The following is a 12,837-nucleotide window of genomic DNA, read 5'->3' on the forward strand; positions in this document are numbered from 1 at the left end:
TTTGTCTTATTTATTTTATCTATTTATTTGTGGCTTTTACCATTGACGTAATTATAATTCTTTTTGTGTATACTCATTTCTCCTGTGTAACACAGCTGCAGTATATATTGTGGTAATATTATATTTGAGTATTATTATTACATCTTGAATTCTCCCGAAAATAAATATCTACTATCTAATCATCTATCTAATGGTTGCCTAACTCTCTAACCTCTTGCATGTAGTGTGGAGTTGGTCCGCGCGTTCCTTTAATGAAGCAACCAGGAGAAGATATTCTGCTCCAGATTGAATGGTTATTAGCAGTAAATGAATAAAGCTTTACAGAGCCTGGCTACATTTCCCTTCACTGACAACCAAACAGAGTTGGGTCAGTTCACGAAAGTCTGACTCTTTCTTCTCTCCTTTTTAATTTGAGCGCGCACCAGCTTATAGGTGCATTGCCGCCAACCTACCGGACCTGGACGTCCAGTGTTGGGTAACCATTAGATGACAAAATAATAAATAAAAATAAAACAATAAAATAAATAAAAATTAAAAAATAAAATAAAATAAAAATATGTTATATTAAACCTACCCATAACCCTTTTCCCTCAATTACTTACTCAACATACCTCCTAATGCTTCTGATCCTTTGCAACATGTTCCCTACGTGAAAGCTCACTGTTCCTCTTTCAGTCCTGATTTTAGTTCTTCTCCTCTTCTCTTAAACCCCTACATCCATAAGAACATGCTGCACAAGATTCAGAATGATCACACAATCTACATTTACGCAGTAGGGATGTTTACAATTCGTATACGCCTGCTATTAAACTCTGTGTGCCCTAATCCTGAGGCGGTAATTGACCACCCTCCTCCTTCCCTGCTCCCCGCCCACGGCACTCCTGCCTTCCCGACCCTGTTTTTGTATACTGTATAGAGTTCTTCCTGTCCATGTATATCCCAATATTCCCTCAAACATTTTTGCATTTGTGTTTAATGATTGTCTTCCTTCGCAGCTCAGCGCGCCCCATTTTCTGGCTCTTTGAGCCAGTCTGTAAATATACTACTCTATTGCATAATTCTGTCAATAATACTTTCAATCTAATCTGCTCCTCATCATGGTTTATATATACTTTAATAGAGACTTCCTGGTGCACCCAAAACACGACCTTGATAAACATCTCAAAGGTTATTATTAACATTTTTACCACTTATCTTTTGTCCTCTTCAATGTCCTGTCCTCCAGGTAAGCTGTTCATCAAACAGCACTCCCAAAAACGAATGACTTAACTTGCTCCAAGTGTTTCACCATATGACTTGATACTTCTTTGTGGCGTTTTGCAAAAACAATATCACTTGTGTTTTTGCAACTGACACCTTAAATCCCCACCTTATGTCCCACATGCCCACTGTATCAACCGCTTGCCTGCAGCTTCTTCTGCCAGATATTCTGATTCCTCCCCCTTACCCATAATGCCCCATCAATCAGCCAAATGAGGATTTGCTTATTCCTTCCCACCTGCCTCAATATAGTCATTAATCATACAGTTACAGAATATTGGACTGCAAACTCCCTGTGTGTTCCATTTTCAACCATAATATACTGTGAGTCACATCCATTTGAACTGTTGCAAGTTAATCAGATTATAATATCCAAATAAAAATTTAATTCGCATTTACATGCAATTAAAAAACCAATTTACTTAACAATTCAATGTCACACATTTATTGCCCCATTTTTCCTCCGAGGTAATTTCAGTTTCTGACCAGCAAGACGAAATTTTGATTTCAGAGTGGGGGACACAAGTATTTTAATCTAAACTTCTTTCAGTTTCACTGTGTTTTTCTAGAGTTCTCTATTTTTATTGCACTTTGAAGTTTAACTGTTCCTTTGGTTTGACTGTTTTAAAGCATGTACAAAAATTATCACAACAATGATGAGAGGAATCTTGAAGTGATATGTTCTTTATTGGACCAGTGAAGGTGCCTGCAGGATGGTGTAACGCATTTCTTTGAGTAACCTTACACTTTGTCCACTTTTCTTTTAGACATCCTGGCTGCGCTTAATTACCAAACACACATACACATTACACACACACACGCACAATGGACACCATTCAAACGTTAATGTAGAATGAAAACCTCCCTGATATTACAACCTTCTAGCGACGGGACCAGCAGAACAAACGCCCAATTAACAGTGCAAGATTTAAATAACAAGACAAGACAAACGAACGCGGCATATAATTATTAATTAACTAATTATTATTGAAATATATTATTAATTAATTAAAAGACTCCTGGCAACTACAGACCGTGTGCAAGCAAGAATGAGTACAGCGGGACGGCCTAATCACACAATAACCGGCAGACCAATCGAGAGCTTGTGGCGGGCTAAACTAAGGAGACAGGCTTCAGCTTGAGCGGCTGTCAGTTTTCCGCTTGGTCCTAGTGCTTGACGTGTCTCTGTTTACTATAGTGTAACATTGTTTTTGGACGGTAAAAACTGCAGGGGACCAAAACGGCCTTTTGAAAAAGTGCAGGGGTCCTCGCATGTCCCCTGTGCCCCCTCCCCAAATTACGTCCGTGCCTACCAGCAGCGTTGTTGTTTCACGGAGGACGGTTGTGAGTGTGACACAGTGTTGCTCCGCCGTCGTGTCGGTCCCTTTAAGAAAAGTCACATGACGGTCACATGACGCGGAAGAAGTCCGAGTTGTTTGAGCGTTGTTGTGTTTACATCAACAGCAGCTTGTGGTTTACGCGCCGCTCGCAGGTCCATTGAGTCAATGAGTGGACAAAAACTGCTACGTTCCTATTATTCTTCCGTAACAAACTCAGTTTCCCATTTAAAGACAGGAGCGGGATTTACTTTCTTTGTTATAGCAGGTACAGCAGCTCTAGGTCACCAAACCCGAGGTAGGGTTGATGTTTGATACGGATATTACTGTAAACAGGCGGCTTTAACGCATGTATAACCCATGCTTAAGCAGAAATAAAACAGCCCTCTGACATTACTTCTGAATGTGTGTCCCGACTCTGACTGTTTCGTTCCGTTTTAGCAACAGGAGTAAGTGCAAACTCTGCAGTGTTTGGATGAAGGCGCCATGAAGCAGGACAGTGAGGCTGTGGACGTCCCTGCGTGCTTCATCTCCAACCATGAGGGTTTCCTCGGAAGCATCAAAAACTTCATCAAAGACTTTGTGGTGACTGAGTTAGACATCACAGGACAGCGTGTGAACACAGCAGCAGCAGCAGCACAGACACCAGCCTGTGCCTCCTCACATACAAACTATGAAACCAGTGCAGAATTCAAGGAGAATAGCTATTACTCAGTCTCCCAGGACCCTGATGATTCAGCTGATTGTGGGGGAGATGTCACCATACCTAGTCCAGGTAGCTTTGATTTAAGTGTGATTCTAGGCCAGCCGGTCAGCGAGGAGCTTGAGCAGTTTGTGTTGACTCTCAAAGACGAAAAGCCAACCAAGCAGGAGCTCTCTCTGGGATACTTCGCTGACAAACACCACAGGGCAAACGTCCACCGTGCTGTCAGACACCGCTTCCCCTTCCTCATGACTGTCACTATTCAGCCTGAGATCAGGGTGAGGGAGGACCCAGACTACAGAGAGCTCTCCCAGCTGGTGACAGAGGACGAGGCAGAGGACTTCTTCAGGTTCATAGACGCCAAAGTGCGAGGCTCATCCTACACGTTTGGACCTGATGACAGCAAGGAGCACAGGACGGCGGTGCACCACTTCCTGAGCCGAAGGTTTGGCAAATTGGTGGAGACTAAAAGCTTCAGCGACCAGGGGACGACGGCAATCTCAGTTAGGCTGAGAGAGCAAGGGAGGCCGAAGAAGAGAACTGCAGAGGAACGTAGGGAAGAAGACGTTTACACAGGTAAGGTGTACGATTTAAGTATTAATTGGGAAAATTGTCGGGGAAAAAAAAAGAAATATACACTCCCAGAGCCCAAGGTGAGGTCTTCATATTGCCTTTTTTGTCCGACCAACTCTTTAAAATCCAAAGATATTCATTTAACACAAAGACAACCAGCAAATCACATTTAAGAAGCTGGAACGGCTGAAAATTAGGCTCCAAATGACTTCAAAATAAAATCCCTCTCCTAAAATAACTCCACTTACATAATCAAAGTCACACACAGCGATTGATATCATTAAATATTTTTAACCATCAAGTTCCTAAGGAAAGTGCGTACATTTAAAGCAAGTCATTGGTTTCTATTTCAAGATGTAGTAGAACTTCTTAAAAAATATTTCCCATGAGTGACACTTGAAATTAGAACAAAATCACAGCTGTGTGTGTGTGTGTGTGTGTGTGTTTGTGTGTGATCTCTCTTTCAGCTTTCACTCTGTGTAAGGAGAACCTGGAGACTCTGGAGGCCATCAGCTACATGGCAGCAGCTCTCGGGGTCCTGCCGTCAGATTTCACCTACGCCGGGATCAAGGATAAGAGAGCTATCACTTACCAGTCCATGGTGGTCAAGAAGGTCTCCCCTCAACGGTAGTGCTGCATTTCTTTGTTGGATTTGGGCATCTTTTTTTCATATTCACAAATTAGCGAGACAAAAAGTTACAACTAACCCTCATCATAGTTCCCTTAGAAGTCTCAGAATGAACGTCAGAAATCGGTGTGAAACTGAATCCAACCACTTATTTATTTGATGTTATTCATCTTTAGGTTGAAAGAAAAGACAGCGGAGTTCGAAAAGAGGGGGATGCGTCTGTCTCAGATCCGCTCTGTCAGCGAGCCACTCAGGCTTGGACGACTGCAGGGGAACCACTTTGACCTGGTGGTCCGTGACCTGAGGCCGCACGGGGCCAGCGACGTTCACTCCTCCGGTGCAAACACACACACTCGCCTGGCAGCGCTGGTAAAGGAAGCAGTGGAGAATGTCGAGGTAGTTTTTCTGTGTTTTTCTGCACAATATTTGCACATTGTTACTCTTGTACTGAAAAAATTGAACCTGTGTTGTTTAAAAAAAAAAAAAGAAAAATGTAAATATGAATTTCCTCCTATTTGAGTACTGTTTGCTAAAATCAAAAAATATATATATTTTAGGAAATAATTGAAGATCACAGTAGGAAAAATGTATAATTCTTTTAGCTTTTACTCTTGTTGACAGTAAGAAAAATATAAAACATTACCAACCTTGTGCTTCAGTGGTGGCTGTTGTTTCAGTAGTGCTTAAAATGTGCTAGTGATTGAATTAGCAACAATACGCAGCCAAGTTCACGTGGTTTCTTGTTCTTTGCAGGCTCGAGGTTTTGTGAACTACTATGGACCACAGAGGTTTGGGAGTGGGCAGAGCGTTCAGTCTGACCGCGTAGGGCTGGCTTTACTAAAAGAAGACATGGTAAGTGTTGCAGACAGTTGGAGTCTTGTGTACATGGCCAGATGTGAACAGCTGTGAAATGTGACTGAACAGCAACTGGTTCCTCAAAACAGGGAACTGAAGCACTTCCAGATGGAAGAACAGTGTCATCTCAGCAAACCCATTCACATGTATTCCCTATCAGTCTGCACAGTACTGGGTTGTGGGGGTGTGTTGAGACGTATGTCGTATATTGTCCCACACAGGTGGGTGCTGTGCGTCTCTTCTTCACTCCAGAGGAAGGCGATGATCCTCAGAGCCACGCAAAGAGACACTTCCTCCAAACAGGTGAGATCTAGGACAACACTGACCAATTTAGTTTAATTTATCCTACTTACTACCTAGTTTCTTGGTTTATTTGATGATATTTTGTAGAAAACCCATCATGTAGCAAATGTATGACTAATAAAATGTAAATTTTAAAAGTTTCACTCACTCTTTATCACTCTCTCTCTCGTCTTTCCTGCTTCTCTGTACCAGATAACGCTAAGGAGTCTTTGGCATTGATGCCGTTGTCGAAGGCCAGGGAACGACTGATGCTCCGGGCCCTGAACCGCTACGGTACAGGTCCAGATGGTTGTACTCAAGCCTGGCTCAGCCTGCCCCACAGCATGAGAGTCTTCTACCCACATGCCTACTGTAGCAGGTCAGCTGCAAGGAAAATGCCACAAAACACACTTTATTTATGGGACTCCTGCCAGTATTGGAGCTCTTTACCATTTATTATTGAGCAGCTCCATTGCAGCAACTAGGAGATAAGGACATTTGCGTTTTGACAGACAAAAAATTACATTATTTATCTACTTTCCGCTGCTATTGTTATGTTCAGTTTCAGGGTTTAACCCTAGCAGCAGTTTGTGCCTCTCATCATCATCATGTTCGAGTCACAAAGCTGCAGACTGCACAATCCAGATGGTTTTTTTTAACAGCACTTAAGCTGTTCTGAAGGAATTTCCAGAATGCTTAAAAAACCTTCTGGGTTTTTTTCAAAGATGAGAGTATTGCAGCAAAAACTGAGGCTAGGTTTGAGCCAGCATCGTCTGTTTTATTCTTTTTAAATTCATGAACATATTCTGTCTTAATGTAGTGATTTGCTTTCTTTTTACAAAAAGATTCAACATCACCTTAAATGACTATCATTTAATAAGTCATAAACCATTTGGGAAATTAAAGCCGGCTCCCAGCGCTTTAATTGTTTAATAGTGATAATTGCTGATAAGTGCTGGTCTGTCTGTGGTTGTCAGAGTGTGGAACGAGGCAGTGGCACACAGGCTGACTACTCTGGGCCACAGTGCCAGGCGAGGAGACCTGGTGTGGATGCCGGAAGGCCAGAAAAACCTGGAGGACACTGGAGAACCCAGCTCCCCTCAGGTAAAGAGAGGACAAAAAGAAGACATTAGCTGTACCAATGTTCTAACTGCAGTATTGTGCAGGAATAGATATTACAGGAGGAGTATAAGCTGTTCCAAAAGCAAACTAGGCGCCAGTATGGCTCACTCCCCTCACCCTAACTTCTGGAGGAATCAGATTGTTACATGTAACGTTCAACAGAACACCCAAAACTTGACAATAACCTGTGGCTGAGCAGAGAAATAAATACAATTGGTGTCTGCTCAATAAACCAGCACACATACTGATTTAAACTCAGAGTGAATGAGTACTTACAACTTTGAAGGTTTTCCTTTCAAAAGGCTGTAAATGGAACCATCACAATATGGTGGAAAAAGAGAAAATCATAGAAAATGTTGTATAAAAGGCTTAGACATTTTAACCCTTTAAGATTTGTGTCTGTTTTATACACATCATCATCTAACTTTGTATTTTCTTTTCATCTTATCACCCAGTAAAATATATGTCATGATCTGTCGCCTTCTTCTTTGATATATTACCAATCCTGATCAGTGGGGCCTTTTCTCATGCTACTTCTCTTTCCTTTGCAAGACATGCACACTTTATGGGCATTTTCAACAACAGAAAGTAGGATTGAAAACAGCTCATTCCAGAAATCTTGTGTTTGTTGTTATGAAGTGAAATGACTAAATAGAGCTGAAATAAGTGGCTTGATTCTGTCCCTGTACTTCGACTCAAGATTTGCTGATTTGTGGTCAAACTTAAAGCAGCAACAAGGAACATAATTTTGATTCTGGCGGCCATTAAGCGGCCATTAAGAATAACCATGTAGAAACAGCCAATGTTCTCGCTGATGGTCTTGTGCTTGGTCAGTGCTGCTCACCTTTCCTTCTTTGCTTTGGCAGATCCATGTGGTGACAGACCAAGAGGAGCAAGAAGGAGTGTACACACTGGGTCAAGTATGTAGTTCAGTTTATATGCCTGCTTTAATTTCTACTATTACTGCTTTATCTCACCGCTGTTGCCATTGCGTTTTTATCATCCCATCAGGTGTTACTACCAATGCCAGGAAACACCGTGAAGTATCCAGAAAACACCATGGGGACTTGGTTCCAAGAGAGACTGGCCAGAGACGGACTGGCCGAGTGCCGCTTCAGAGTCAGCGGCCTCAAGCTAAATCTTCCCGGCTGCTATCGCCCCCTGCTGGCCTTCCCACGCAACCTCCGCCACCAGCTGCAGAGAGCAGCCTTCGGGGAGGGAGCGGGAGAGGTGACAGGAGGCAGCAGTAGAAGAAGTGACGGGCAGCTGAACGGCTCAGCAGTAGAAGGGAAGCAGGACCCGCTCGCTCTCACCTTAAACTTCGACCTGGACTCCTCCTGCTATGCTACTATCTGCCTCAGAGAGATCATGAAGTGTGACCCCTAGACGTCAGACATTGTTCCTGTTGTATTTCATACTTTACATACTTTTTCTTGTTTTTAGTGGAAAAGAGCTTTTTTGTAACCCATCATTGTGATACATTATCAGTAGCCCTTTTGGTTTGTTGTTGATGTAATGAGCATAAGACCAAAACATTAAAAAAAATAAAAAAAATAATACATAATGTGCAACTGATAAAACAAATGTGAACAAATCTAAATGTAAAACCGTGTAAACAGTATTTGTGTTTGTGCCATGAATAAAAATCCTAAAGATTCCATCCAACAATGTTTTGCTTTTTAAAAAGTATATTTGTAACCTTTACCCGAGTACATCTTAAGATAGCTTTTAAAAAGACCCTCAGGATAAGACATTTTATCCTCCGTATATGGAGAGAGATATAAAAAACAAAACAAATGACATCAATCAAAACATTCACATGTACATTTAACATTTCTACAGAGTTCCTTGAAAGTCCTGAAACACTAGTAACAATACATAACTAATAAAAACCACAGAATTAATAAAACAAAACCAACAAAACTTAACAACATAGAACACAATCTGCGACAATTTTGCATCCCTTCCACATTTGAATAAATAGTCTTCCCAAATGAAGTTTATAGGCCCAAAAAACTTCAGTTTGCTGTAAAATTTCAGTTTCAATTTTAATAACCTGTCATGATAAAATAAATCATTTCTTTGCAAAATATTATTATATCAATATAATTGGTAACCATACCTACGTGCACTTTTCTGTTTCTAACAAACAAAAGAGAAATATTTTAAACATTAAATTTGGCTTTCTGAAAGTTTTTCGCCATAATGTAGAATTGGCTTAATTTTGTCCAGCTGTGTGCATTGCATTGTGGGACCCCACTGGTCTGATTGTAGTGTGCATATTGTCTGCTTTCAGTAGCCTATCGTTAATTTTATCACTTTACATTGTTAACCCACTGCATACTATCAACTAGAATTAGAGTTTATTATGGATTCAGTATGGATAAAATGGAAACTTCTCCTTTTTGGTTATTTTACTGACTACTAACCACCACTAGATGGAGACAACACACAATGATAGTCAGTCACATAACACAGGCGCTGCTACTCCTCTAAGTGTAATGTATCAAGGTAAACTCATTTGTAAAAGTGTGAATATTTAATTTCCTGAGTGTCCACCAAATTATCCTCAGCCATGTTGGCATGATATTGAGTTCCTTATCTGAGAAAAAACAGCACCTGCAACATATTACTAAAGGACTAATGATGGTAATGAGTATATCACACTCCTAATCTGAGGCCAAGTCCATCATGCAAGGTCACATGATCCACTCTTAGTAAAAGAGCTGCACCCCAGCAGGAGAGGCATTTCAGAACCAATATAAAATATAATGAAGCATTAAACCCTGGGGTAATTATGCTGCTGAGGGGCAGCATTCGATCAGTGTTACAATTGAGCCAGCTTTGCCTCCTGTGACTAATTTATGCAATTCTGATGAGAATGTTTAAAGACAGCAGCATAAAAAAAACCTCCCCCATAAATAACTCACAACGGATATACCTCTGGGCTGTTTTTAATACCCGTTACTGTAAGCAATGTGAGAAGTGACTGACTATATGGATGTTTTAGTTGGAGGTGGGTTCTGACACGCAGCCTGTCATCAACCCATAGCGCTGTATGATAAAGTGCCTGCCTGTAAGCTAAACTGTCTGCCAAAGAGAGGCATTAGCAGTAATGAGTTATTTCACATTTTGAAGACTTTTGTTCTAAAATGACTATCCAGTAGAAAGGAGATTGGAGAATAAAAATCCTTGCAGTGACACTTACATGACTGAATCCTATACTGTTTTTATTGTTTCTCGCCTTGGGAGTCTTACACTCATAATAATACGGAGGATTTTTTAAATAGTTCTCACATACTGACATGAAATGAGAATTAATAGGAGTCGTGTGCTGGATAAAGTCCCATGTCCCCCCAGGTGGCATGAAGGCTGCGTATTTTAGTCCTTGACCTCTCGACAATCACTGTCATGCAACCTTGCCTTGCAGACTGAAACAGTTTCCAGAATGTATCAACCAATAACTTTTACTTTGAGACCTTTTGTGAATCTCAGCAAGAAAGTGAATGAGCACATTTCCCCAAAATGTCAAACTTTTGTGGTTGCTGCAACAGCTTAACCACCCATGTTCCCGTCTTTGTTTCCCATCAAACTTACACTGGTTTTAACCTAAGAATGTTACATCCACTTCAACTCACATTGCAGAGATGTGATCAGTGTGAAGTTCTGTGGTGGTCAAACAATTCAAGGTTTCTGAAGACTGTAAATCCCATGTTGCATCCAAGGTTTTGAGTCAAACACATTGGGATATTTTTCAGTATTGCACAAGTCTAAATGAAGTATTACAAGGTCAAGAATCAAGTCCCAGAATTGTATATATCATAAAACAAGTGAGCAATTCTGCCAGCTGGTTACATCATTTTCATGTCAGGCGATTTCTTGAATCAAGCCATTGAATGATCAAAGATTGTGCCTTGTTTTAAGATACTGTTCCCAGAAAATTACCAAAACAAGTGGTAATACATTGGAAACTATAATATCAACCAAGTATCCACGACTGTTTAATTTGTTTTATGAAAAATAAAACTTAAAGACAGAAAATCACACGTTCACATTGACAGCACCCCTCTCTTATATAGTGTAGTTGCAGAATTAAATTAAAACCTCTCCACCTATAAATGTGAATATGATCCATCACCAAATATATACTTCACTGACACTTTCTGTACTCAGCATAAAAACTCAAAATATATTCTACTGTGTGCTCCTGTGGCTATGGCCCAGTGCACTTGCAGCTGAAAAGAGCCTTGGCGAGTATAATTGGTCTGATTCTACATTACAGATAGTGGGAACAGGACTATATCTTGCTCAGCTATGATTCCTCTGCGCAGACAGAAATGGGCGAGTGACTCTTCCACATCCTCGGGCTGAATCCCGTTCCAGCCGGCTGTAGATAAATGTTGACCCACTTCAGCAGCGAAGATGACAACTTTACTACATGTCTCGCTTAGTTGAAAAGCGGGGCAAAAGGCTTCAGAACGAGAAGGAAGTGAAGGGTTATGAAAGACATTTACCATGGACCTACAGTGATATATTTCACCTCGAAATGAGAGACGGAGGAAGGGGATAAAGCTGACAGTTATGAAAGACACTTACCATGGAATGGGGGAGCTGTATGGCTTCTCTGGCCAAGCGCCCTTGTGGTTTTTTTTTTTGCAGCACTTTAAAGGCCTTGAAAACATATTTTCTCAATCAGCGTCTTACTATGAGCGATGGGGTCCTATGTGAACACACAAGTTTTCTGCTGAAGTTAAAACAGTTTTGGTTGTTTTAGTAGAGATTTCTGATTTCTGTGTGCTGCACTTACTGGTTTGAAGTGGGCGGGGTTCATATGTCTGTGCCGCAATAAGGACGGTAGCAACAATATCTGAATCAAAATCAAGTTGGAGGGCAGTTGTTTGTTTTGACATTATGCTGCTTACTTAGTTTGCCAGCACTGTCAAAGCGATTAAACCACACCCGCAGTCCAGGCGACAGCGATTAATTAAGTTTTTGATGGTAAAAGCAGCAACTTTCAGTTTGTGTTGATTCTGGCAGCCCCTGTGGACAAATGCGGTAGTGTCTCCTTTCATTGATTTCAAGGGGAATCCAACCGAATCCGACCTGATGACAGGAATTAGGAATCACTATGTAGAAATAGCCTTATATATAATAGTCTTCTTGCTGATGGTCTCGTTTGCTTATGTATGTCATATCGAGGCATCAGTATTAAATTTAGACCGTTTCATAATCAGTTAAAAACTTCTTGTAGGTTTAAACTCCTTATTTATAACATCTAAAGATATTTTCATCTAAGGTTATTTTCAAAACTAACTTTGATTGCTGCTTATTTAGTCATGCATATTGAATGTTAAAAACTTGGTTTTAAATCTTGAGTGTGGGAGCTATATAGAAGATGGAGGCAGGAATAAAGATAGAAAAGATAAAATAATGAAAGCAGGGAAATGACTCAGACTGATTAAGGAATGACCATCATACTGGCTTGATCAGCCCATTCGAAGCTTACGGTAATGTCATACATTCATACACACATGCCCAGTTCCTCGTTCATGATTAGACATATAAACATTCCAGCGGCCTTTGACCTGCCTGAGCTGTCTGTCCTCCAGTCAGTTGACTGGCAAGTGGTTCACCGTGTTTTTACTAGAGCAGAGGCTGATATGGGACCATGCCTGTGGGAATTTTGAAAACATAAGTGCGCGTGTGAGTTTGTGAGCTTGTCTGAGCCTGTGAAAGAGAAAGCAAAAGAGTGAGTGTTTTTTCTGTGCCCCTGTCAACCATGTTGCTGCAGGAGCCACCACTGAGTGTTGTCCAGACGTGACAGTCTGTGTACACAAGGTGGCTGAGCACGGTTTCAAAAGTGGTTGAATGGAAGCATAACAACAATTAATCCACTGTTTTGAATTCATTTTTACAGTATGTGCCTTTTTACTTTTAAGCTGCCACATTAATGTGAATATTATGATTTCCAGTGTTTTCTTAAGAGCTCCTACACTTACACTGCAGCCATTTATTTAAGTGATTTATTTAACAGATGCACTAAATGACATTCATGGAGTAGGTGCACAAAGGCTTTT

General features: G+C 40.9%; 1 protein-coding gene across 1 annotated transcript; it reads left to right on the top strand.

Moving 5' to 3' along the window:
* Positions 1–2,645: 2,645 nt before the first annotated feature.
* On the top strand, positions 2,646–8,413 carry pus7l (pseudouridine synthase 7 like). Its single transcript, XM_035679985.1, has 10 exons — positions 2,646–2,895; positions 3,039–3,876; positions 4,341–4,500; positions 4,678–4,897; positions 5,255–5,353; positions 5,578–5,659; positions 5,852–6,017; positions 6,616–6,742; positions 7,627–7,680; positions 7,772–8,413. Exons 2-10 carry the CDS (start codon positions 3,084–3,086, stop codon positions 8,144–8,146), a joined length of 2,076 nt encoding a protein of 691 aa, XP_035535878.1. The 5' UTR covers positions 2,646–2,895; positions 3,039–3,083; the 3' UTR covers positions 8,147–8,413.
* The last annotated feature ends 4,424 nt before the right edge of the window (positions 8,414–12,837 follow it).

This window comes from Morone saxatilis, unplaced genomic scaffold, assembly GCF_004916995.1.
Source record: "Morone saxatilis isolate NCDOM2014 unplaced genomic scaffold, NCSU_SB_2.0 Contig10, whole genome shotgun sequence".
NCBI classification, from domain to species: Eukaryota; Metazoa; Chordata; class Actinopteri; family Moronidae; genus Morone; species Morone saxatilis.

What these genes read in the sequence shown, in the direction of transcription:
- pus7l (XM_035679985.1), top strand. Translation starts at nt 3,084, where the DNA reads ATGAAGCAGGACAGTGAGGCTGTGGACGTCCCTGCGTGCTTCATCTCC. An exon ending in GGAAGAAGACGTTTACACAG is followed by an intron (nt 3,877 to 4,340) that starts GTAAGGTGTACG and finishes TCTCTCTTTCAG; the next exon opens with CTTTCACTCTGTGTAAGGAG. An exon ending in GAGTGTACACACTGGGTCAA is followed by an intron (nt 7,681 to 7,771) that starts GTATGTAGTTCA and finishes TCATCCCATCAG; the next exon opens with GTGTTACTACCAATGCCAGG.